Consider the following 26548-nt stretch of genomic DNA (forward strand, 5'->3'; position numbering starts at 1 on the left):
GTCTTCAACCAGAATAGCACAACGTTGAACTTTAGCCAGCCGGGGGATTCACCGTTTGCAGGCTCTGGAGAGGACACAATGAATGGGGAGAGGACCAAACACCCAGAAGATGATGAAGTGGCCGAGGTGCCAAATCTGCCTGAAAACTCTCTTCAAAGCAGCACCTCCCCACCCCCCATCACCTCCGACAAATACAAGCCAGTCCCCGGCGCCATGGCTATCACACCTGCCAAGGAACCTGTTGCAGATAAGGATCCCCCCACACCTGTAGCAAAGATCGGTGCCTTTATGTTGAGTGGACAACTGGAAACACCCATCATGACAGCAGTGATGTCTCATACTAACAATAGCACAGAAGAGCTTGAGGGACCATTCAAACCAACCGAATCCCTGAGGGAGGGCGGCATGCAGGGCACAGAGCAGAACAGTCCTCCTTCTAAAGGCGGTGAAGATGTACCATCCCCTGTGGACAGACAGGACTCCCCTGGGCTCAGTACCACTCACACAGAGCCTTTGGCCAGCGCTCTGTCTCAGCCCTCACTCAACCACGCTCACTTCCATTTCCCTCCACTGAACTCTTCCTCTCCAATGACGGGGACCTTCAGAAGCCTCTTTTCCCAGCCCTCCCCCTCGACCCCTGGGCCCTTCTCCACTGGCACCATTACCACCAGTGGTTTCGCCTCTTGCGCCTCTAACAAAGACTTGCCCACTTCCAAGGTGGCATTGGTACCCCAAGAGACCGACAGAACTCATTTTGCCCCCCGGTCTACCCAGTTCATCCTGAAAATGGCTGTCTTCAACCTGAACAGCACAGCGCTGAACTCCAGCCGGCTGGGGGAATCACCTTTTGTAGGCTCTGGAGGGCACACGACAAATTCGGAGAGGACTGGCACAGAGCCTTCCTTCAAAGGCCCAGAAGATAACAAAGTGGCAGAAGTGCCAGATGTGCCCACCATCATCTCCCCACCCCCCACCCTCTCGGTCAACTACAACCCAGCCCCCAGTGCCTATATGGCTATCACACCTGCCAGGGAACCTGTTGCAGATAAGGAGCGCCCCACAGCCTCAACACTTTCTGTCAGTGTACCCGTAGCAAGGATCTGCCCCTCCATGTCGAATGGAAAGCTGTCAACTATCAATAATAGCACAGAGTTATTTGAGGGACAATTCAAACCAGCCACGTCCGACAACATCAGTGGTTTCTCCTCCCACACCTCTAACAAAGATGTGCCTTCTTCCAAGATGACCAACGGAACTCATTCCAGCCCTCCGCCTGCCCAGACCAGTGTGTGGCAGCGAGTGGGCCCCAAACCGCCTGCAAAGGGGTCCAATATGGCCCGGCGGATGAGATTGAGAAACAGAATGTAAACCCACAGAACTCGGCTAAGTATCAACCTGTAGGCAAACTGAGACTGTTTTCTGCTGTGGTTCAAATTGCTGTCCAAGAGAAGTTTGTCAAAGGTCTGATATTCAGCAAAAGGTCCCTATTCTGTGCATGTCATAGGTTAAAATAGCAGACCTACCAGCTCTCAATGCGGGGCAAGGAAAGGGAAAGGTCCCAGATTTTAATTTTCTTTCTTTTTTTTTCTTCTCATCTCATCATTTTGTAAAGAGAGATACAGTAGCTATTGCAGAAACTTGAGACAACAGCAGGTTGAAAAGACAAAGGTAGTGACAGGTGTGTGAGTAATGTGTTTGTGCATGCACAAGTGCTGAGGTGCTGAGTGGGGGGGGGGGAGATGGTGGGCACATGATAGAAGACTCGACCTAAACGCTCAAGTCTTCTATCATCCTTTTTAAGTGGTTGTTGTTTTTATTGTAGAGCGTCCCAGCTTAAGATTTTCACACACTGTACACCTAAACAGTGCATCTAAGTGATAATAAATCTGAATCTGAATCAGAATCAGATGTTCTAGAACATTATTCTTAGCTTGAGAACAGACACCTGACCAAGTGCGACATGGCATGAGAGAGGAACATGACCAACTGACAAGACAGTGCCACGCTTTATAGAGCATGATACTAGCATGCATACTAGATTCATAACATGTCATGCCATGGTCCAGAAGGAGGAGGAGGAGGCCTCGTTCATGACCGTTGACACCGCTAAAGGATCATCAAGATCCACGTCAGTCTCAGAAGCAAAGATTTTAGTTAAATGATAACGCTATATGAGCTTGTAGATCTGCTATTTTTGAACAATCGTAAAAACTTGTGAACATTTAATCCAAGACAGTGGCTCATGTCAAGGACCCCAAAGATTATAATATGTATTTGGCAGCGGACCCCCATCTCAAAAATATATTGTGCCAGGGACCTCCAGAAGCAAAGATTTGAGTATATATATATACATTTCTAAACCCAAAACCCCCAAAAAAACCCTGCCACTGTGTGGGACTAAACACAAAAACAACATATCAATGTCACTAACAAGACACGCCACAACGCGCAGTCTGTAGGCCACTTCATATTGCTCAGCACACATCTGCCCCCTCACAGCATAATTAATCGCGGCCAACACAAACTCACAACATTACAGTCGGCCATGTTGTTCCTTAGCGTCATCGCCGACCACCGCCCAACGAGACCCAAGTGAGGTCAGACAACACACTCCATATTTGGGCATAGCTCCATTGGGAACATCTCCTATTATGGCTTTATATAACCGCCCAACGAGACCCAAGTGAGGTCAGACAACACACTCCATATTTGGGCATAGCTCCATTGGGAACATCTCCTATTATGGCTTTATATATTATAGAGACCAACAAACACAAAGCACCGCGCAGCGGCTAGGGGGAGGGGCGCGCAGCGCCCCGACCCTCTAGTAATATACATATATATTCAAAGATTTGCACAAATGTTCACGATTTTTCAAAAATAACAGATCTACAAGCTCATAGCGCAGCACAAAGAACCACTTTGAGAACTGACGGTCTAAGGAGTGTGTAGCTGTCTCAGAGATGGGTATTTTATTTCATTATTCTCTGAAAATAGAATATATTTGTTATTTTGGGTAATATACTGTATTGTATGTGTATGGAGTATGGTGATATAGTTCTACTGTTCTCTGCATTGTGGCCCGCTGTAGCAGATATCACCTGACACTAATCAAAGCAACATTGAGTTCACCTGTTGGGTTTGAGCAGGGCAGAACAAACATTTTAAGAGGTGAAAGGAGCTCTTTCTATGCCAAGAAGAGTCTACAAAATATAAATACAGATAAATAAGATAGAAAAATAACCTAGATATTCTGTGTAGAAGGCGCACACGGTATGTCACCTGTTTATTTTGTTGGTCTGTTCAGTCATCGTTATTGTGTGTGTGTGTGTGTGTGTGTGTGTGTGTGTGTGTGTGTGTGTGTGTGTGTGTGTGTGTGTGTGTGTGTGTGTGTGTGTGTGTGTGTGTGTGTTTATGCAACATGGACAATTCATCAATATGGACATTTCATTGATAATGTGGACATTTCATGGAAAAAGATGACAGCAAATGGCTGCCAACAAGGACATTTCAAATTCATTGTGTTAAAAAATATATTTGTTTTATGTCATTTCATTCACAGTTTTTCACGGTGTCTCTCTTGGGAGAAATAAAAAGCCCTTGTGAACATCAGTCGGAACGTGGTTTACTCTGCCTAAGAAAAAGACAGGCATAGTGTAGTATTGTCTGGTCAACCTGTGGCCAGGACATCTCTCCGGAAACATCAGATAGTTCCCTTTGCACCACAGCACACACAGCACTGACAACAGCAGAGACTGTAAAAAAGAATGGACAGCGTTACACCCATAGACTCTACAAACCGTAAATGAAGCCTATTTTTCAGCCATTTCAAAATCCGTCATCTTTCTATATCGTGTCATATCCTTTGCAACCGGAAATTAATGCTATTGGCTGGGTAGCTTGTCAATCAAGAGCGGGGGCGGGAAATTAATGCTATTGGTTGTGTACAGTAGCTTGTCAATCAAATCATCCTGGCCCTCCTAGAGCATACCCTGGCCTACTTTTTCATACATTTTAAAATAAATGGGACCATAATTAACCACAAACGCATATCATGATGATTGAAAGAAGACTTGAAAACTAGCGACTAGAAGCACAGTATGTATGACAATGTGTATTAACTTTAAGGTAATAAAATCAAGTCTAAAGTTCGGCAAAAACCCACCCACTTGCATTGAGTTATTTCTTCTGACACCAGCAGGGGTAAAACAGCAAAACTATAGGCCATTCATATGAACTGTCACTTCATATATAGACTCAATTTCAAAGGCGGATGCTGGGCCCTTGGACAAGAGTCGCAGCCCCATCACCCAGACGAAAGCTCACTCAACCCCCACACGGTGGCGATGTTGTTCAATGTCAGCCTGACAACAGGTCTGACCCTTCACACCACACATGGTGCTGTTGTTGAACATCACCCTCAGCACTGGTTTTCAACTTTATCAGCCCAAAAACTATAGCTGTCCTTCTCAGGCTGATGACGCCTACCAACGTCATCAGCCTGAAGGTGGACAAGAAATAAAAAATAATTGCTCCATTGATTGGAAATTGATCATTCGAAATATGCTCCTCATTGATATTGACTACGGTAAAATAGCTCTCAAAGTCACTCTTTTAGCACGTAAACGTACACAAACAAAGCTGATGCAGACAATATAGAACATCACAAAACCCAGTGCTGTTCCTTTTTTTTAAATAAAAATGTCAACTTCCTGCTGATTTTACTATTTGTAGATCCAGATCTACAAATACTCCAGTTTTCTTCTACATAAAAACAGCAAAATCTACAGGAAGTTGTATTTAATAAAAAGAGTACTGTGTTTTGTGATGTTCTATATTGTCTGAATCAACTTTGTTTGCGTTCATTTATGTGCTTAAAAGAGTGACTATGAGAGCTGTTTTACCGTACAATGTAAGTCAATGAGGTGCATATTTTGAATTATCAATTTCTAATCAATGGAGCAATTATTTTTAATTTCTTGTCCACCTTTGGAGTTACATCATGGCAAGGTAACTACACAACCGAAACCTCTACCAAAGTGGTCTTGTCCTTTAAGTAAAAGTATCAATACCATTGCGTTGCGACGCGTTGTGAGCTTGTAGCTCATTTTCAAATAGCTCTATATAAAGTAGGGCTGAAGTGGTTACTTTTCTTTTATAATATAATAATTTATATCTGCAAAGTAACTAGTAACTAAAGTTTTCAATTTATTGTTGTGGAGTAAAATTACAATATTTGTCTCTGAGATGTAGTGGAGTAGAAGTAAAAGTACTGACATTTTAAAATACTCCAGTAAAGCAAAGATTCCTCAAATGTGTATGTAAGTACAGTACTCGAGTACATGTACTTAGTTACTTTCCACCACTATTAGAAATACAGCAGCACAATGTAAGCTAGTGTACTCTTGGCCTTGATATTTTACCAGAAGCCACACCCACTCCTGTCTGGACTCCTCCCTCAGTGGGCAAGGCACACACACACACACACACACACACACACACACACACACACACACACACACACACACACACACACACACACACACACACACACACACACACACACACACACACACACACACACACACACACACACACAGGCATGAAGGTGACAATCAGGTTAGTCCACAACCACCAAAACTGCAACTAGTGTTACAGGTAATGGGAGTGCTATTAAGGACAAGAGCTTATTCACACAATTCTGCAATGTCATTTTGAATGGTTCTTCACATGGACTGGGACTGAAGGAATCGGCACGGAGTGACCACACAGAAGTATGATTTACCTATGATCCTATAGATTACTATTTCTATGCATTTCATGTATTACTGCTTACTGTGAGTCACTCTGAATAGATGCCTAAATTGTGGATTGTTGATTGTTGATTGTAGATTGTAGATTGTATTACGTCTACAGTAGAATTATGAGGCATAATTCAAAGTAATGAACTAATCTTATAGGTCTCTTGGAGCTGAGGGAAAAAAAAAAAAACGTTTTCACTGTTACACATAACCTATTTAAAATAATGCCTCAAAAAGGCCAATAGTTGTTTTTTTTACTTTGACAACGCCTGTGGACACGAAGAGGATGATTTCACGGCAAAGAGGGAGCGCAGCTTTTTGCGCGCTCGTCCTGTTGTTGTGCTGCTGCGTGGGGGCGAGATGCGAGGTCAGACGGAGCGTGACCCCCACAGAGGTCACACACGTGGTGGCGATCCCTGTGAAGCCCATCCAGGACGCTCCCCAGGCCTTCCCCAACGAGGAGAAGGCCAACCTCCCTGTGTTTACCATGGACTACCTCCGCGTCCAGGTTCCCTTTGAGTTCACGCTGTGGATCCTGCTGGCGTCCTTTGCAAAAATTGGTATGTATACAGCAGGCAGTGGTGGGGTAAAAGTACTCGAATTTTTGACTTAAGTAAAAGTATCAAAACTGCAATGTAGAAATGCTCTTTTACGAGTGCAAGTCCGGAATTCAAAAATGACTTGAGTAAAAGTACAAAAGTAATTGGCATCAAAATGTACTGGGTGGGTGTGTGCGTGTGTGCGTGTGTGCGTGCGTGCGTGCGTGCGACGTGCGTGCGTGCGTGCGTGTGTGTGTGTGTGTGTGTGAACTGTAAAAAAAAGTAACAGAATAAAAGCTGAACAAGAGTCAAGAACAAAACAATGACCCTAAAGCCTAAACAAACAACACAAACATAATTATGTCAACAGCATAAAATAAAGGCAATGGCCATTGCCATTGCAGTGTCCTAAACCCAATAGAAAAAATCTGTCCTATAAATCAATGATCCATCAAAAAAACACTCTGACCCGATCAAACATTTCAAGAACAGACTTGCGTGTGTTTACCAGTGGTGGTACTCATATTTTACTTAAGTAAAAGTATCAATGGCAGCAGCATAGCGATGCATTGTGAGCTTGTAGATCGTCTATTTTCAAATGGCCAAAATGTATATAGGGCTGAAGTGGTTAATGTTTCATAATAACAATCAAAATCTACAAAGTAACTAGTAACTAAAGTCATCAAATACTTTTTGTCAGATAACAACACAATTTCAAGACTTTTGAAGGTTTTTTGTAATGAATATAGGTCAGGGTGCAGGATGAGAGTAAGAGCCCTGAGTTTTGTCTTGAATTATCCCATCCCAGACCTGAGGCCCATTCTACAAATGCCTTCTAAATCAGTAGTTCTAAAACTGTTTCGTGCCAAAGACCCACAAAATGATATGTTTTTGGCTGTGAACCCCCCCCCCCCCATCTGAAAATGTTTAATGCAGGGACGAAGAGATTTAAAAAAAATGCTTTAATTCTTTTTTTAAATAGCAGATGTACAAGTTTGTGAATCTGCTATTTTTGAGAACCACTGTTCTAAATCCTAAGTGTTTTCTGAAAAGCGTATGTTGATATATGTATATATATATATATATATATATATATATATATATATATATATATATATATATATATATATATATATATAAATATATATATATATATAGATCTATATATGTATATATATATATATATATATATATATATATATATATATATATATATATATATATATATATATATATATATATATTGATCTATATATATATATATATAGCCAAAATCCTCTCCTCTCCTCTCCGCCAAAAAAAGGTTTCCACGTCTACCATAAGATCACCATCTGGATCCCGGAGTCGTGTCTGCTCATCTCCATCGGCCTGGTCGTGGGGGGCATCATGCACGCGGTCAAGGAGGAGCCCCCGGCCATGCTGGACTCCAACATCTTCTTCCTCTACATGCTGCCGCTCATCGTGCTGGAGAACGGCTACTTCATGCCCACGCGGGCCTTCTTCGAGAACGTGGGCACGGTGGTGTGGTTCGCCGTGGTGGGCACGCTGTGGAACAGCATCGGCATCGGCCTGTCCCTCTACGCCATCTGCCAGATCGAGGTGTTCGGCGTCCAGGACATCAACCTGCAGGTACCGGTTTGATGATGATGTGTATAAAGCAGTGGTTCTCAAACTTTTTCATGGCAAGGACCCCCAAAATGATAATGTATTTGACCGCGGACCCCCATCTCAAAATGTTTTGTTCCAGGGACCCCGAGAGGCAAAGATTTGAGTTCGCTTTAAAAATATATATATTCAAAGATTTGCACACATTTCCAGGATCTTTCAAAAATAGCAGATCTACAAGCTCATAGCGCGGCACTCGGTGCCGCGCTATGAGCTTGTATATCTGCTATTTTTGAATAGCCAAAGTATAAAAGGTTATAATTATTGTGATGCTATATTAACACACTTTGCTGGGGACCCCCTGGAACCCCCCCCAAGGACCCCTGGGGGTCCCCGGACCCCACTTTGAGAAATAATGGTGTAAAGTGTTCACTCCCCGCTCCCTGAGTTATTTATAGTGGTCAGTGGTGTAAAGCAACTAAGTACATTTACTCAAGTACTGCACTTAAGTACACTTTTGTGCCCTATCCATACCGTAGTAGGGCAAATTGAAATTCCTACCTTCTACTTTCTCAAGTGTTTATAGCGTCCAGCCCTAGGGGCAGGTTGCCGGTTAACACCTCTGACAAGGTTTCAGAGCCCTATCTGGGGCTAAGTGTTTTTGCTCAAGGACACTGCTAATCAGGTAGTGGGCTGCACACACTTTGAATGAAACCCCCGGTGATTGGAGTCTCTCTGAAAGATAAAATAAAAATATAAATATTGGGACGCTATAGCAAAACGTGTTAATATCGCAGCACAACCACTTTATCCACTTGATCTATTTATATGTTGGCCATTCAAAAATAGCAGACATACAAGCTCACAGCACGTCACTCTGTGCCGCGCTGCGAGCTTGTAGATCTGCTATATTTGAACATTTGTGAAAAAGTGTTTGAATTCTTTCGTTTTTTACGTAACTCTTCTCTTCTGGGGGTCCAAATATATATCAATGTAGGGGTCCTTGGCACGAAAATGGTTGAGAACTACTGCATTATTGGAACAACAGTGTCCCATGCCAAAAATGTCGGATCTACAGGTAGCCTAGATCTGATATTTTCACTGTGATACATGCCGTGGGATACGAATTGATAAGAATTAGGCATAACCATCAGCTGTATATTTATTTTATTGTTCCCTTAGCCTCATGTTTTCTTTTCTTTTCTTTTCACCTTTATGTATGCGGATGATTTAATCATCTTTTCCCCATACAGTGCAGGCTTACAACAGCTTCTGAGGATTTGCTCCCAGTATGGCATTGATTTTAATATTAAGTATAACGTCAAGAAGAATAGCATCATGACTGTGCGAAGTAAAGAGGATAAAAAGGCTGTATTCCCTCAGTAGCAACATTCTTCTTGTGTGCAGTGAGATTAAGTACCTTGGACCTTATATCTCTGATGATCTCACAGATGACAAAGACATCCATAGACACCGCTGCAAACTGTATGCCGAGGCAAACGTACTAATGCGGAAATTTCACAAGTGCTCTGTAGAGGTCAAGGTATCACTTTTTAAAGCTTTCTGTACACCGTTGCATACGGCTCACCTGTGGAGTGACTGCAAGGCTAGCAGCATGCAAAAACTGAAAGTTGCATACTGTACAACGATGCTTTACGGTTGCTGGTGAGGGTACCAAGATGGCACAATGCCAGCCATCTGTCTGTTAACCTAATTTATCGTTGTGTATTTTGTCATTTTGTATGTGATATGGACCTGGAGTCTGAAATAAAGATTGAATTGAATTGAATTTTCTTTGGGTTTTTTTTGTTCAGGAGAACTTGCTGTTCGCGTCCATCATCGCTGCGGTGGACCCCGTGGCAGCGCTCAGCGTGTTCGAGGACGTGGGAGTCAACGAGCAGTTGTACATCGTCATATTCGGAGAGGGCCTTTTCAACGACGCCGTCACTGTGGTGAGTGAGCGCTGGAGAAGTGTGTGTGTGCGTGCGTGCGTGCGTGCGTGCGTGCGTGCGTGCACTGGGGGAGTCCGGGATCAAACTGGGAACCTAGCGGTTGCCATCCGGCCCCTCTACCCCTGAGCCACTGCCGACCCACAGTATTTGAGTACATTTACTTAGTTACTTTACACCACTGATTAGACTAACTAACCGACTAATACACTGGACAACAGAAATCCTCTATTCTTCTTCAAAGGGACCTGGGTCATCAAACATCTTGTAGCTGGTAGAACAGCTATTTTTTGGCAAAATGTTCCCCCCAGAATAGGGATGCCGGGGTTCAAGTGCTCCAAAACAAAGGTGTGCCCTGTGTGTCAAAAGTAGGCGCTTTCCTTTGAAATGGTAAACACTGTGTATGTCCCCTCTCCCCGGTCCGTCCTGTTTCCCAGGTATACAGCTGAAGGGAACGTGGGTGGGTGTCTCTCTCCAAGGCACACAGACCTAATCCGCCTGTCTTTGTTGTGCCGGAGTTTCAGTCACAGGGCCCGGTTACACCTCAGGGGCTTTGGCTTTCACTTGTCGTTAATGGTGATTTACAGTATAGCCTACTTGGAGGTGCGCCATACAGTGTCGCACACCGAAGTTAGCTGATCTACAAGCTGACAACGTGAAAATGTGAATGTAAATACTATAATATACTATTGTATAATGTAGTATCCTACTACATATTGGACAGTAGGCTAATAGCATGACTGATAATAACCGCAGATTGATAAATTACCTAATAGTGTAATATACTTTTGTCATAATTTTCCCTCCACACAAAACCACGACTCATTTGAACTTCATACCATTCAAAGATCATGTACTGTAATGTCTGATAATATGACAACACCTTCAAATATTCCAAGATCTTTTGAGATCACTTAAGTTGTTGTTATTGTCTCCGCCAGGCCGAAAGGCATGGCGAGAGAGTATGTTTTGCACCCTGTCCGTGGTGTCTGTGTGTGTGTCCTTCTGTCTGTGAGCAGCTAATCTCCGGCACCGTTGGCCTGGTCACTGCGCAACTGTGCACACACACTCCCTGTATGCCAATTCAGAACCTCTGGCCCCAATTTTTTCGATTGGCCTATTATAGCGCTACCAGGAGGCGATTTGTGAAAAACATTTTTTTTTGTTACTACTCCTAGAGATTTTGTCCAAACATCACACAAATCGGTACACAGTATCTCTATAGTCATGTGGTCAACATGGCTCTGTCCGATTTCCCATATTCAATCCTGATTGCCTAAGATTGGCTTCCAAAGTTTGCAGGATTGGTTCGTTTTGAACAAAATGCCTCAAATCATGAACGCAGAATGTGATTTCCATGAAGCTTTGCACGCACATTCCCACTAGGCCGAGGAAGAAATGCCACCCTTTTCACATTGGCCTGTTATGGCGCCACCAGCACGTCTGATTTAGCAAAACACATTTTTGGAACAAAATGCCTCAAATGATGAATTTAGTGTCCGATTGCCGTGAAAGGCCTAAGAAGAAATGTCACCCTTTTCACATTGGCCTATTATAGCGCCACCAGGAGGCCACAATAACCTACCTGACCTGGCGGAGACATGTGCTCCGAGGAGCACTTTTTCTAGTTACATTTCAAGCTACAATTTACAATTGTATGTATCCATGAGCAATCCATTATGGATTAGTATACTATATGGCTGCAATATATACTTGCACATCATCAATCGTGAAATATTTGATTTAATTTAATGTAATTTAGATTTGTCAATAGATGAAAATATATGAGGTATTTTCAGGTAGTAAAATTATCCAAATCAGTGGTTCACAACCATTTTTCCTTGGAGATCCCCCTTCTTACATCTGACAGGGTGTTAAAAAAAGATTTAAGTGATTTAGGGTCTCAGTTTTTGACCTGTAAGTAAGGTGACCATATTTACATACCTTATTTACAGATGAAACACTGTCAGAGTTAACCCATTAAGACCGGGAACGCATCTGTGTCATTTTTTATTTCTTTGGCTATTAAAAAATACCAGATCTACAAGCTCGTTGCGCGGCACTCTGTGGTTGTAGATTGTAGATTGCTATTTTTGAAAAGAATCGTGAATTGTTTTGCAAATCTTTGAATATATATATATATATTTTTTTTAAAGCGATCATTTTTAACTCAAATCTTCGTTTCTGGGGGTCCCTGGAACAATATATTTTGAGATGGGGGTCTGCGGCCAAATGCATATAATTTTGGGGGTCCTTGACATGAAAAGGTTTGAGCACCACTGATTATAGCAACATACAGTAAGTATTTTCAGAAAAAGCTTGTAGATCTGCTATTTATTTATTTTTATCGTGAAAATTTGTGCAAATCTTTGAATATATATATATATATTTTAAAGCAAAATGTTTTAACTCAAATATTTGCTTCTGGGGATTCTACAAATGTATTCTAAATCCTAACAGTTGTTTTTCTTTTTTTTTAACTTATGTTTCTATATCAGTGGTTCTCACACCTTTTCATGTCAAGGACCCGCAAAATGATATGTATTTGGCCGCGGACCCCCATCTCAAAATATGCTGTTCCAGGGTCCCCCAGAAGCAAAGATTTGAGTAAAAAAATGTCCCTTTAAAAAAGAAAATATGTTCAAAGATTTGCACATGTTTTCAAGATTTAAAAAAAAAATAGCCAAAGTATAAAATAATGGTTAAAGTGGTTACGCAGATGCGTTCCCGATATTAATGGGTTAATGGGTTAAATGAACACTGAGGAGTTTACAGTGTCATATCCCCAGCTCTGAGTTCAGTGTAAATGTAGTCTCAACCATCAGATCAGTCAGAATGCTTCACATTGTCGGACTCCAGTCAAACCTGCTCTGTGAGAATGTTGAACTAGTTTCTGTTAGTGTGTGCGTATTCCCCTGGTGTGTACGGTTTGCTCTGTATGCACTTGTATGCAAGAACACAGGCAATTACAGGTAATTTGAGGCATATATCATAAAGTAACAAAGTAACACATCCAATAAACAGTGCAGGGGCATCAAACACTCTTAACCCAAAAAGCATTTTAAGCTATAATCGTCATTAAGTCCATTGGGTGTCACAGTGTTGAATGTGTATATCCACTGCATTTCTCTCTGGACCAGTTTCTTTAGAATATCACCCCCTCTGATAGGCATCACAATTTTCTCAATCCCACAGAATTGTAATGAAGCGGGTGAACCATGATTTGCTGCATAATGTTTTGCAATTGCATAGTCCATATTTCCTGTACGGATTGCAGTTTTGTGCTCTGATATTCTTTGTTTGAGGGGTCGTTTAGTTTGTCCTACGTATGCTAGACCACAGGGACATAACAGCATGTAATTCACATGTGTCGATTTGCAATTGATAAATTCAGGAATGGGAATCTTCCTTCCAGTGTGGGGATGATTGAATGCTTTCTTGTCTGTTGTGTTGTTGCAACAGGCACAGTTACCACATCTATACATTCCAGTTGTTGTCAGCCATGTGGTCTTCTTTTGAACCATATTTTTGTACATGACTGTACCTTTGATTGTGGGTGCTCTCCTAAATGCAACAAGGGGTGGGGATTCTCAGAGGTCCTTCACAGATGGCTCTGTTTGGAGCACATGCCAGTGTCTGTTGAGTATCTTTTTGATTTGTGAAGCACAGTGGTTATATTCAGTACAGAAACAAGCCCGACTTGGATTTTTTTAGTTTTTGGTGCATTAGATAAGAGATCAGAGCGGGAGGTGTTATTGGCACATTGTATGGCTTTCTGAATAGAATTGGAAGAAGTACAATATTTGCCATGAGATGTAGTGGAGTAGAAGTAAAAGTATAAAAAATGGGAAATACTCCAGTAAAGTAAAACATTCTCAAAAAGTACAGTTGAGTAAATGTACTTAGTTACTTTATACCACTGACGACCATCATCATCTTCTCATGTTCCTCTCCTCTCTCTCCAGGTCCTGTACAACATGTTCATCTTCGTGGCGGACATGCCCGTGGTGGAGTCGCCCGACGTCTTCCTGGGCGTGGCGCGCTTCTTCGTGGTGGGCGTGGGCGGCGTGCTCTTCGGCTTCCTGTTCGGCTTCCTGGCGGCCTTCACCACGCGCTTCACCAACAACGTGCGGCAGATCGAGCCGCTGTTCGTCTTCCTCTACAGCTACCTGGCCTACCTGGTGGCAGAGCTGTTCATGATCTCCAGCATCATGGCGTGAGTGGAAAAACACAGTTTTGCCAGATTTTCCGAGAGAAACAAGCAACCAGTGGTGGAAAGTAACTAAGTACATTTAATCAAGTATTGTACTTAAGTACAGTTTTGAGGTACTTTTACTTTACTGCACTTTATTTTTATTTTTTTTATTTTTTTTTAAATGTTCACATTTAAAAGCAACACATTTTACAACAACAACATTACAACATTACAACATTACAACATACAACATTAATCTAACCATGTTATAATCAGAAACACCCGTCCTTGGTTCCGGTGACTGACATTGTCCATACGTGAGGAGACCGTGTTTTTTAAATGACTTTTTTCATTTATTTTAAAAATTGTTTTGGGAAAATGAAAACAATCAAATACAATAAAAAATAAAATAAAATAAATTAAATGAAAAAAGTAATCGAAAAAACACAAAATCACGTATTAGGAGGGCAGGATGAGTCACCGGAACCGAGGACGGGCGTTTCCGATTAATCTAACATGGTTAAAATGGAGTTTGAAGATACAATGGGTTGTATAGGAAGGGGGCGTGTCTGATAAAATGAATATCAAATATCTAAATACTGAATCAAGCAACTTAAAAACTGTCCGGGGTGCTCCCAAAAGCCTGAGTAGACGATAAAATGACTTTTTTTTTTGTGTGAAAGTGAAATATCCCTTTAATGCAGGGGTCTTCAACAGGGGGTCCGGGACCCCTAGGGGGTCCTCAGAGTTACTACAGGGGGTCCGCCAAATCTTTGTGTGATTAGATTTTTTTTTTTTACCTTAACCACTTGAACCCTAGCATCCCTTTTCTGAGGAGAACTTTAGCCAAAAATAGCAGATCTACAAGCTTGTAGATCGGCTATTTTTGGCAAAGAGGTATAGGTGTAGAGGGAAAAAAAGAGCAGACCAAGTAAACAAAAAAGGTTTAATCTGAATTGTATACGATATAGAGGGGGGTCCCTGCTTCATCTCTCTCTCAGCTAGGGGGTCCTTGGCCTGAAAACGTTGAAGACCCCTGCTTTAATGGGTACGTAAAAATTGTGACCCTCCTGCATGCCTCCTCCTCCTCCCCCTGCAGCATCGTGGTCTGTGCCCTCACCATGAAGTACTACGTGGAGGAGAACGTGGCCCAGCGCTCCTGCACCACCATCCGCCACGTGGTCAAGATGCTGGCCTCCATCTCCGAGACGCTGGTCTTCTTCTTCCTGGGCGTGGTCACCATCACCACGGAGCACGAGTGGAACTGGGCCTACATCCTGTTCACGCTGCTGTTCGCCTTCGTCTGGAGGTTCCTGGGTGAGGAGGGGGAGGAGGAGGAAGGGGAGGAAAGTAACTAGGTACATTTACTTAAGTGCTGTACTTAAGTACAATTTTGAGGTATTTGTACTTTACTTGAGTATTTCCAATTTCCAATACTTTTACTTCTACTCCACTACATCAGGCAAATATTGTACTTTTACTCCACTACAATTCCTTGAAAACTTTAGTTACTACTTACTAGTTACTTTTCAGATATAAATTATGATATTACGAAACATACATTAACCACTTTAGCCCTATTTTATACATAGCCTATTTGAAAATAGCAGATCTACAAGCTCACAACGCGTCGCTTTGCGAGCTTGTAGATCGGCTATTTCCGCAGCCTTTGGCCGTGCGCCCTACGGGCCTCTATCTGAGATTCCCAGGCTGAATCAGGGGCCCAGCACGTCCCTGCGCTGTAGTATGATCAAGTAGGGCGTTAATTTACGAAAAAGAAAAAAAGTTCAAATATTTCTGCCCAACAGCAACCGATATGTATTGATTTTGAAATGTTTCTACCCATTTTTTATTTTCTCTCCTGCTCTCCTCTCGCTCTACCTCTGCCTTTGTAGTTCTCACAAAAACTACAAAATGAATGGAGCACGCACAGAAAAAAAGAAAATTCACCCACACCTTTACCGGTGGTGGAAAAAGTAATAAAATGTTTTACTTAAGTAAAAGTATAAATACTGCAATGTAGAAATACTCTGTTACAAAATGTACTTAAGTAAAAGAATATTTTTTTTGTGTTATCCTTTTAGCGTTATTGTATAATTGTACCTCTGTACTTTTTGCAAACGGTTTATAAAGTATTCAATCAATCAAAAGACAGACAGACAGACAGACAGACAGACAGACAGACAGACAGACAGACAGACAGACAGACAGACAGACAGACAGACAGACAGACAGACAGCAGTCTGTCTGTCTGTCTGTCTGTCTGTCTGTCTGTCTGTCTGTCTGTCTATCTAACACAGAAAACATTCATTCATATTCATTAAAATAATTAATGAATTAGTAGTTCTATTATATTATATAACTACTGGTTTACTTTAAGGTTACTTTTCCACAGATATATGTATGCACCGTCGTAAGATGGTGTTAAAAATAGCAGATCTACAAGCCCACATCCTTGTAGATCTGCCATTGTTTTCATCATTGTTTTTGTCACTCAGAAAGGACAACGGCTCCATGTCGCCCTCCTGTGGTTCATCTTTACCACCACACCCTGAGCGTTGAGTTGCATTGTGAGGCAAAATGCATTAAAAGTGGATAATAGCGCCCTCTGGTGGTGGTCGTGGATCTACATTAATGAATGACTTATTTTAATTAATATGAATGAATGTTTTCTGTGTTAGACAGACAGCTGTCTGTCTGTCTGTCTGTCTGTCTGTCTGTCTGTCTGTCTGTCTGTCTGTCTGTCTGTTTTGATTGATTGAATACATTATTAAAAGTTTGCAAAAAGTACAGTGGTACGATTATACAATAACGCTAAAAGGATAACACAAAAAAAAAGGCTTGAGGGCCTGTTTCCATTGTGGTCCTGTGTACTCAATTCATCAAGACATATAAAGACAATACTATTCAATAGATCATCAATATAGGAGCAGTAAAAGTATATTTACATAAAATAGTGGGGTGGTCATTTCTTTTGGCAAGCTAGAACAGTGTTTATGAACCCTGGCAAAGAGCCCAATTTTGGGCCGCGAGTACTGCTGAGGTGTGCCGCGCCGTTTGAAGAAAGTGTGAACCCAGCCCCTCGAGAACAATAGCGGTGATCGTCCGACGTCCGTCAAACGATACGGCCATCATCCGTTTCACACACAGCCACGCCCGAGTCCATTCAGTGTAGCGACCATCACCCATAAGAATGCAAATATGTTGTCCTACCTGGTACTGTATAAAAGGGGCACAGGGTACATGCTTTGGCACTCAGTATTATTACTACAAGATGATGAGAGCTCCACCAGCAAAGACGAGATGCACCCAGGGCCAGAAGACGCTAAATTCTAGGTGTGCCCTGGGATATTTTGGCTATGCCAGGTGTGCCTTGGCACCAAAAAGGTTGATAAACACTGAGCTAGAAGACTTAATTGTCTAGGTCCAGTTGCAAATTGCACACAGCTCTTTTATGTCGGTTTTGAAGGAGAGTAGGGAGTCACACTTTATAATGTCATCTCCATTTAGTGTCCACTAAGACGTTCCCACTTCCTGCCTACTTATTATGAAGAATGTCCCATTTCAAGTTTTCAAATGTATGAACATCTTTTGAAAATGCAAGGCATTGTGAGATTGTATAGATCGGCTGTTTTCAAATGGACGAAATGTTTATGGGGCTGAAGTGGTTAGTGTATGTAACAATAATCAAAATCTGCCAAGTAACTAGTAACTAAAGTGTTCAAATGATTTTAGTGGAGTAAAAGTACTCCACTGCAATTAGTAACAAGTAAAAGTACTCTGAGATGTAGTGGAGTAGAAGTAAAAGCATTGGAAATTGGAAATACTCAAGTAAAGTACAAATACCTCAAAATTGTACTTAAGTACGGTACTTTAAGTGCATGTACTTAGTTACTTTCCAACACTGATCTTTACACATAAACCTGTGATGTGACAATAACTGTTGATTCCTCTCTAAACCCTCTCGTCTCCCCTGCCCTCCTCCAGGCGTTCTGGTGCTGACCCAGATCATCAACCCGTTCAAAACCATCTCCTTCACCTACAAGGACCAGTTTGGCCTGGCCTACGGTGGCCTGCGAGGGGCCATCTGCTTCGCCCTGGCCTTCACCCTGCCCAACAGCATCAACAGGAGAGAGCTGTTTGTCACGTCCTCCATCGCCCTCATCATCTTCACCGTCTTCATACAGGTATCACTGCATACGGCCAGGTTTCATCATATCAAGCAGTGGTGGAAAAAATACCCAAATGTTTTACTTAAGTAAAAGTATCGATATTGCAATGTAGAAATACTCTGTTACAAGTAAAAGGCCGGATTTCAAAATTTACTTGAGTGTAAGTGCAAAAGTATTGGAATCAAATGTACTTAAAGTACCAAAAGTAAACGCGTCGCAGTTGTGAGCTTGTAGATCGGCTATTTTCAAATGGCCTAGGTATAAAATAGGGCTAAAGTGGTTCATATATGTTTTGTAATGTAATCATTTATATCTGCAAAGTAACTAAAGTTTTCAAATAATTGTAGTGGAGTAAAAGTACAATATTTGCCTCCGAGATGTAATGGAGTAGAAGTAAAAGTATAGACAATTGGAAATACTCCAGTATAAGTACAAGTACCTCAAAATTGTACAGTACAGTACTTGAATAAATGTACTCAGTTACTTTACACCACTGATATCAAGGACCCCCAAATGTATATGTATTTGGCCGTAAGCCCCCGATCTGAAAATATGGTGCCAAGGACTCCCATAAGAGAAGACACATTGCACCGTTGTGAGCTTGTAGAGCGGGCTATTCTTGAATATCCACAGTTTGTGTTTACGTGTGTTTCCATAAATGAATGCCCTATTTTAAACGTTGTCGTACGACAGTGTCGCTCAAAAATAGCTGATCTACAAGTTCACCCAATTTTTTTTAATTTTCTATCAATTACACACACCCCATGAAGCATTGAATTCATAGAGATTGTTTTGTTTTTGTCGCATTCCTGGGAGTATAATTTGATGACCAGCGGAGACTCAAAGAGTCTACTTTGAGTCTCCTTCTGGATACATTTTGCATCTTTCCGCTGGTCATCAAATAATTGGCTTCGGAATGCAAGAAAAACAAAATAATCTCCATGAATTCAATGCTTCATGGGGTGTGAAATTAAAGTATTTTTTGGGGTGAACTACTCCATTAAATATTGATTTGTAATGTTACAGGGTATCAGTCTTCGTCCTATCATCGAGTACATGAACCTACGAAGGACCAACAAGGAAATTAAATCCATCAACATGGAGATTCATAACAGGGTGTGTACAGTTCACTTTGTTTTCTGCTTCTCATTCACTCATCTCTCTGTCATGTAGTCCAAAGTTGACCTGTGTGTGTGTGTGTGTGTGTGTGTGTGTGTGTGTGTGTGTGTGTGTGTGTGTGTGTGTGTGTGTGTGTGTGTGTGTGTGTGTGTGTGTGTGTGTGTGTGTGTGTGTGTGTGTGTGTGTGTGTAGCTGATAGAACACACCATATCTGGCATTGAGGACCTGTGTGGACAGTGGAGCCATTACTACTGGAAAGACAAGTAAACACTTTACGCTCTTTATATTATCTGTTATTATCAAACTTTGGACCCCCAAAAGGACCCCCAAATTGATATATATATATCCCCATCTGAAAATGTTTTGTACCACGGACCCCCAGAAGAGAAGATTTGTGTTAAAAAATATATATATATGAAAACATCTCTCTCTCTCTCTGTCAGGTTTAAGAAGTTCAATGACAATGTGCTGAGGTTCATCCTGATCCGGGACAGCAAGTCAGAGTCCAGCATCGTGTCTCTCTACAAGAAGCTGGAGCTGCAGAACGCCATAGAGCTGCTGGACACCAGGGTGGGAGACATCAGCGCGGCGCCCTCTCTTGTCTCACTGCAGTAAGTACTGTACAACTGGCTCACTGTGCCACTCTGGAACATTTACAATATCGCTGTTGTTGTCGGGCAGAAACCTCTTATCTCCATATTTTAACTTGTTGTTTTTTCCCCCGTAAATTAATGCCCTACTTCAGTGGTTTTCAACCCTTTTCATATCAAGGTCCATTTAATTGATTTATTCGGCATTTGAGACACGGACCACCGTTTGATGAGATTTAGCCTCTCAGACCCAAGACTTATATAATATTTTGTTGTCGTTGGATACGATTTTGTCCACAATTCCATGCTGTATTGATGTGGTACCATCATAGGAGAGACAACAGGCAAACGTTGATCCAAATAACAATTCTTTAATTAAGTAATGCAGATGTTTAACAATAATTTAACTCTTGAGAGCGTAAAATTAAACTCTCCATCATTTAGCTGGGGACCACCTGGAACCATCTCAAGGACCACTGGTGGTCCCCGGACCACTGGTTGAGAACCACTGCCCTTGATCATACTACAGCGTCACACAAAATAATCAAAAATGGCAGATCAACAAGCTCGAAACGCGCCGCATGTCGATCTGCTATTTTTGATACTTTTGAATTTGAATCCTGAAAATAACAGTTTTGGACATATGAGGTTTCCACCCAACAGAGGCGATTATGTTAGTGTCCCCAATGACTTTAGAATAGTTGAACAGGGAACTTGTCAGTGCCTTGCTCAAAGGGACACCGTTTTCAACAGGCTATTGAACTTGGCCATTACTAATCCCTACTCTCTCTCTCTCTCTCCTGCCAGTGAAGAGAAGAAGGACGCTGCGAAAAAGGACTCCGCAAGACCCAAGAAGAAGTTCATGGCGGCCGACATAAGCAAGATGCACGACATCCTGGCCAATAACATGTACAACATCCGTCAGAAGGTGAGTCTGATGAGTATGGGACCGTTGGGACGTAATGACCAGAACGATACTAGGCTACTGTAAGGGAGACAACAGCAGTGGGCAATGCAATATCTTTTTGTTGTTGTTTCTTTCTATTATGTACTCTCTCCTCCTGAGTCTGACCATGTTTATGTTCCCCAGACGATTGCTTACAGCACTAGACACAACCTGCCCGACAACAGTAAAGCCAGGGAGATCCTGATTCGCCGACACCCCAGCATCAGGAGAAGCCTCCGCTCCGGAAGCGTCCGTGACTCTGTAAGTGATTGTAAATGGAGAGGGACAGGTTTGGAGCATGGCAACATCCCTCCAAGTTTAAGACATTAGACCTTGTATTGTGAGTGATGTATTGTCATTTAATTAAGTGGTTCTCAATCTTTTACTGTATCACCCTAGAATGAAATGTTACATGCTATGACTTGGCCAAGTCACAGAGAAGTTTATACTGTTTAGGGTGAGATTTTAGGAGAAATATTGGCTCGTTGATTACACAGTTGTTGGTGTTGGTGTAGCCCTTTCAGAACATCAGTGGGTCTCATCTCCAAATCCAAGGGCCCCCCAACTCTGGTCATAAATAAACCAGATGCATAGCTTAAAAGGTATGGTAAGTGAATTTATTTGGTTAAAATAAATGCTAAATAGCTCTATATTCTGATAGAATCATTGCTATAGAGTGTTTGTTCAGTAATAGGAGTCTCCATGTCTCTCCAGCTCAGATAATGCATTTTCAAGTCAGGATACAGATTAAACATGTGAATTTGGAAGTGATTGGCTCAAATTTTGTCACCTACCTGAACATGTATTTTATGTTTATGAAAGAGCTGGAAAGACAGGGAGACCCCTGTTAACACTCTATAGTCTATAGCAATGATTACTATCAGAATATAGTGCTTTAATCTTTTAACATAAAATATTTTGTTTTAACCAAAAAATATCACTTACCCTACCTTAATACCTTAATACCTTAATAATACCAGATGCATTCAATGGACTACCTGGTAGAATAGGAATCTATTCCTTTCAAATAATACAGTAAAAGCTGATAGTGGTGTTCTTTCAGAACTTCCCCCACTAGATGGTGATAGTGACACATGCCTCCATGATGTAAATAGATTCAGATCAGTGGTTTCCTACTCCAGGCCTGAGGCCCCCCACAGGGCCACAGTACTGCTGGCTCCCATTCGGGCCGTTCCTGTCCCCTCTGCCTTAATGTACTTAGTTACTTTACACCACTGGGGTGTGTGTGCGTGCATGCGTCTTTTTTACGGCATGGCACCGTAGGGGCCGAGACGAGTCGTCTAGAAGAGGGTCTGTCTGTCACTCTGTATGTGTGTGTCTGTCCGTCTTGCCAACCACTGGACTGATCAGTGCCATGTTTCTCCTTGTGCACGCTGCCAGTATAGCGCCAAGGTAGAAAATGTAATGTTTTTTTTTACATACTGTATAGGTTTTATACTTTTTTAAATATTTAAAGCGGCACCATGTAACTTTCTTTTAATGAAAAAAATGTCCAATCTGTACGGTAGAGTATGTTAATACAATATTACTTATACAATTGGGGTGGTTGTATTTTATCTCCCTGCTCATCTATTGAGACATTTAGATTGTGTCAAAGGTCATGTCTTGGAAGACGAGACACGTCATATAGACATTTGTGTTCTTGCCACGTGGACAAGCCTCAGCTCCCGTCCCAGTCGGACAGTAGTGATGTGTAATCATCTGGATACATTTCAAACAGATTTGACAATGATCATCGTCTGTGAGCAAATCGGGAGTACACACCATGCTCTTGATGGCACAGGAACATGTCTGAACATCGAAATTTGACCGGAACAATGTTTGACCTTTTTTGATCCCAGAGGGCACTCAGCAAATCTCAGAAGTACTACTCTCTTCAGCCCGGTGGAGATCTGGAGTCTGCCTTCCCTCTCAGAGGATCCTCTCATGGTGAGTTTGGTCTTGTTTGTCTTGTTCACACATGTACATAAATGACACGGCTTCGGTTGCAATGGGAGTCAAAGTGATAACGAATAGGTCCAGGTGAGACACAACACAAAATAATTTACCAAATGAACACGATTCAGTAAATACCCAGATTAAGACATGACGTGATTCCTTAGAAAGGTCGAATACTGAACCTAACCTGTGTTGATTTCGTTGACTAAAACTATGACGAAAAATGTTCGTCGACTAACTTTTTTCACTGACGAAAACAAAGCTAAAAACTAAGCTACGATGACTAAAACTAAATATATTGACAATCGTGTCAACAAATGAAAACTAGACTAAAATGTTATAGGGAGGGACTAGTGGAGAAGATCCAGTAGAACTAAAAGACAAGTCATGTTATGCTTGGTTGCGCTCAGGTGTTGCGCTCTGAAAATAGCAGATCTACAAGCTCACAACGCGTCGCGCTGCGACGCGTTGTGAGCTTGTAGATCTGCTATTTTCAGCACGCAACCAAGTGTATGCTGGTTAGAGTTAGAGCCAACTGCTTTAACTCATCCTCTCCATCCTCACACAGACCAAAACGCCGACCAAGTGGACCGTCCGTCGGAACGCCTCCGGCCCGGGCCCGGCCGCTCTAATCCGTCTCCCCGCTCCTCCTCCTTCTCCTCCGCGCGCTCCCTGGCCCCCCCGAGGAGGCTGGACACCCTCAGGGAGGTGGTGCCGGACCCGGGGGGCGCCACGAGGGGCAGGAAGGCGCCGGTGCCCGCTCCCAGGAGACGGCTCTCCGAACGGTCAGTGGGAGGAGGGGGAGGAGGAGGGGACGAGGAGGTCAGACCTCCCCCTCTGCCGCCACCCTCCTCCTGGAGGGCGCCGGACCACCAGGACCCCCCCAGGGAGGACAACCGGGGGGCGGGAGGGGACCCCTTACTTAGACGCTCATCGTCACAGGGGTCTGGCCGTTCACATCACAGGCCCTGAGAGGCTGTTGTGTGTTTGTTTTGTTGCACAACAACAGTGACTGAATGCACACACGTACTATAGTGTGTGTGTGTGTGTGTGTGCGTGTGCGTGTGCGCGTGCGCGTGCGCGTGCGCGTGCGTGTGCGTGTGTGTGTGTGTGTGGTGGAAAAAGTACTCACATTTTTTACTATGTAAAAGTATCAATACGGCAATGTAGAAATACTCTGTTACAAGTAAAAGTCCGGAATTCAAATTTTACTTGAGTAAAAGTACAAAAGTATTGGTATCAAAATGTGCTTAAAGTATCAAAAGTAGAAAGTGCTCGTTATGAAGAATGTCCCATAGCACAAGTTTTGTGATGACGTATGTATGAAATGTGTATATATCGTTTGAAAATAGTAGATCTACAAGCTCACAATGCGTCGCATCGCATTAGATCGGCTATTTCCAAATGCCTGAAATGTATATAGGGCTGACGTGGTTAATGCATGTTTTGTAATAATAATCAAAATCTACAAAGTAACTAGTAACTAAAGTTTTCAAATAATTGTAGTGGAGTAAAAGTACAATAGTTGCCTCTGAGACATAGTGGAGTAGAAGTAAAAGTACTGAAAATTGGAAATGCTCCAGTAAAGTAAAAAATACTTCAAAATCGTACTTAAGTGCAGTACTTGAATAAATGTACTTAGTTACTTTACACCACTGGGGTGTGTGCGTGTGCGTGTGCGTGTGCGTGTGCGTGTGCGTGTGCGTGTGCGTGTGCGTGTGCGTGTGCGCATGCGTCTTTTTTACGGCATGGCACCGTAGGGGTAGAGTCGTCTAGAAGAGGGTCTGTCTGTCACTCTGTATGTGTATGTCTGTCCGTCAAATTTAATGTTCTTTTTACATACTGTATAGGTTTTATACTTTTTTTCAAATATTTAAAGCAGCACCAAGTAACTTTCTTTTAATGAATAAAATGTCCAATCTGTACGGTAGAATATATTAATACAATATTAACTTGTACAATTGGAGTGGTTGTATTTTGTCTCCCTGCTCTTCTATTGAGACATTTAGATTGGGTCAAAGGTCATGTCTCACCTAGACACAGGATCTGACACGAATTCTGACCTGATGGTCAAGATTCAATTTATCCCCTGAGCAAGCAGGCAGGCTCTATTAGCTCAAAGGTAAACACATGCACAGGAAACCGGGTTCAGAACCGGGGTTGAAGAGGAAAGTTACATAGAGAAGAATATCATACTGGGGAGTCACTGCTGAAACTTTGTCCAAATGTGGAGATGACTGATGTCACAGTGCTGACGTCATAGCAGTGATGTCATAGGCGACTGACATCATAGACTGACACGTCGTTATTGTCTGCCTGCCTGCCTGTCTGCTTTTATTGCGTTCTATTCAACATAAGAATCGACGCTCCTGTTTTGTATTCCTGTAAATACATATGGTTGTTGTTGGGCAGAAACCTCTTACCTCCATATTTTAACTTTTAGTTTTTTTTGTAAATGAATGCCCTACTTGATCATATACTACAGCGTCACACAAAAGTATCAATCGTAGCAGATCTGCAAGCTCAAAGTAGATCTTCTACTTTTGCTATTTATATTATTTGAATCCTGAAAAGTAACAGTTTTCCACCCAAAAATATACTATATTTGACTTGGGAAAAGATGCACTTTTTTCTTAACTGTGCAAATGTGAACCAGGGAGGAATGTATTTATTCATAATAAATGTTTTGGACACGTATACATGATGTTGCAAGCATAAAATACATGTTTTATGACAATCACAACCGTACTAAACACAACATATGATCTGAGAGTTGCCTACTTCTTCCTGTTTGTTTTGTTTGGAGAAATAATTGGCCACTCGATCGTAGATTTAGCCTGATTTATACTTGGTTGCATGCCAAACATAACAGATATTCAAGCTCACAAGACATCGCGTCACGACAAAGCGTCGCGGGCTTGTAGATCAGCTCTATTTTCAGCACACAATATTGCCAAACGATGTATGAATTACCACAAAAACTCCCAAAAATAAATGTCTTATTTGCTTTAAAGGAATATATGTAAAACATAAAAATGCAGTTCTATGCAGCACGGTGGGCCAGAGCCTGTCATGCTGTGTCTAATGGTTGGAAACAATAGAAATTGAGAGAAAGGCACATTTCCAGGGAGTTGTATGAAGCTAGTCAGACCAGTCTTTCGGGTGGAACTGTGGCTTGCCTCAGTTTTTAGATTATAATTGTTTTTCTTTTTTGATTTCACTCACAAGAGACAGAGAGAGAAAACAGAACTGTAAGGAGAACGAGAGAGAGAGAGAGAGAGGGAGAGAAAGGAAACGGACGGTGAGAAAGTGAAAGGGTAGGAAATGAACAACAGCAACCTCGCCATTATCTCCTCAGTTTAATAGCACTTGTGTGTCCTCCTCAGCCAGCGAAAGATGTGCTCGTTAAATGGAAGAGGGAACACCAGTGTTGCCATATTTTGCGAGAGAAACAAGCAACCAGGTCTATGAAAACAAGCCTAAAAGAAGCGACCATATAGGCCACAATGAATACAAGAACGCTCGGCCCAAAACACGCTCACCCCGGGTCAAATCCGGCGACCTCGACACGGTTGCCACCAGGTATTCCTAGTAACCTCAGTAAAACTATGCCTAAACCTAACCTTATTCCTGGTAAAACTATGCCTAACCCTAACCTTATTCCTAAACTTAA

At 42.1% G+C, this 26548-nt stretch overlaps 1 protein-coding gene across 1 annotated transcript; it reads left to right on the forward strand.

Annotated features, from left to right (window-relative positions):
* Nucleotides 1-5657: 5657 nt before the first annotated feature.
* Nucleotides 5658-25579, forward strand: LOC311040461 (sodium/hydrogen exchanger 2-like). Its single transcript, XM_084050765.1, has 13 exons — nucleotides 5658-6361; nucleotides 7644-7969; nucleotides 9760-9897; nucleotides 13860-14110; nucleotides 15189-15406; nucleotides 18077-18276; nucleotides 19288-19377; nucleotides 19573-19643; nucleotides 19824-19991; nucleotides 20778-20898; nucleotides 21061-21177; nucleotides 22779-22866; nucleotides 23444-25579. Exons 1-13 carry the CDS (start codon nucleotides 6088-6090, stop codon nucleotides 23845-23847), a joined length of 2466 nt encoding a protein of 821 aa, XP_083906891.1. The 5' UTR covers nucleotides 5658-6087; the 3' UTR covers nucleotides 23848-25579.
* Nucleotides 25580-26548: the final 969 nt, after the last annotated feature.

Source organism: Gymnoscopelus microlampas (assembly GCF_963454915.1).
Source record: "Gymnoscopelus microlampas genome assembly, chromosome: 24".
NCBI lineage: Eukaryota > Metazoa > Chordata > Actinopteri > Myctophiformes > Myctophidae > Gymnoscopelus > Gymnoscopelus microlampas.

Excerpts from the sequence above, each read along its gene's own strand:
- LOC311040461 (XM_084050765.1), top strand. The coding sequence starts at position 6,088 with ATGATTTCACGGCAAAGAGGGAGCGCAGCTTTTTGCGCGCTCGTCCTG. Across the intron at positions 15,407-18,076 it reads CTTCGTCTGGAGGTTCCTGG|GCGTTCTGGTGCTGACCCAG; the intron begins GTGAGGAGGGGG and ends GCCCTCCTCCAG. Across the intron at positions 21,178-22,778 it reads CCGGAAGCGTCCGTGACTCT|AGGGCACTCAGCAAATCTCA; the intron begins GTAAGTGATTGT and ends TTTTGATCCCAG.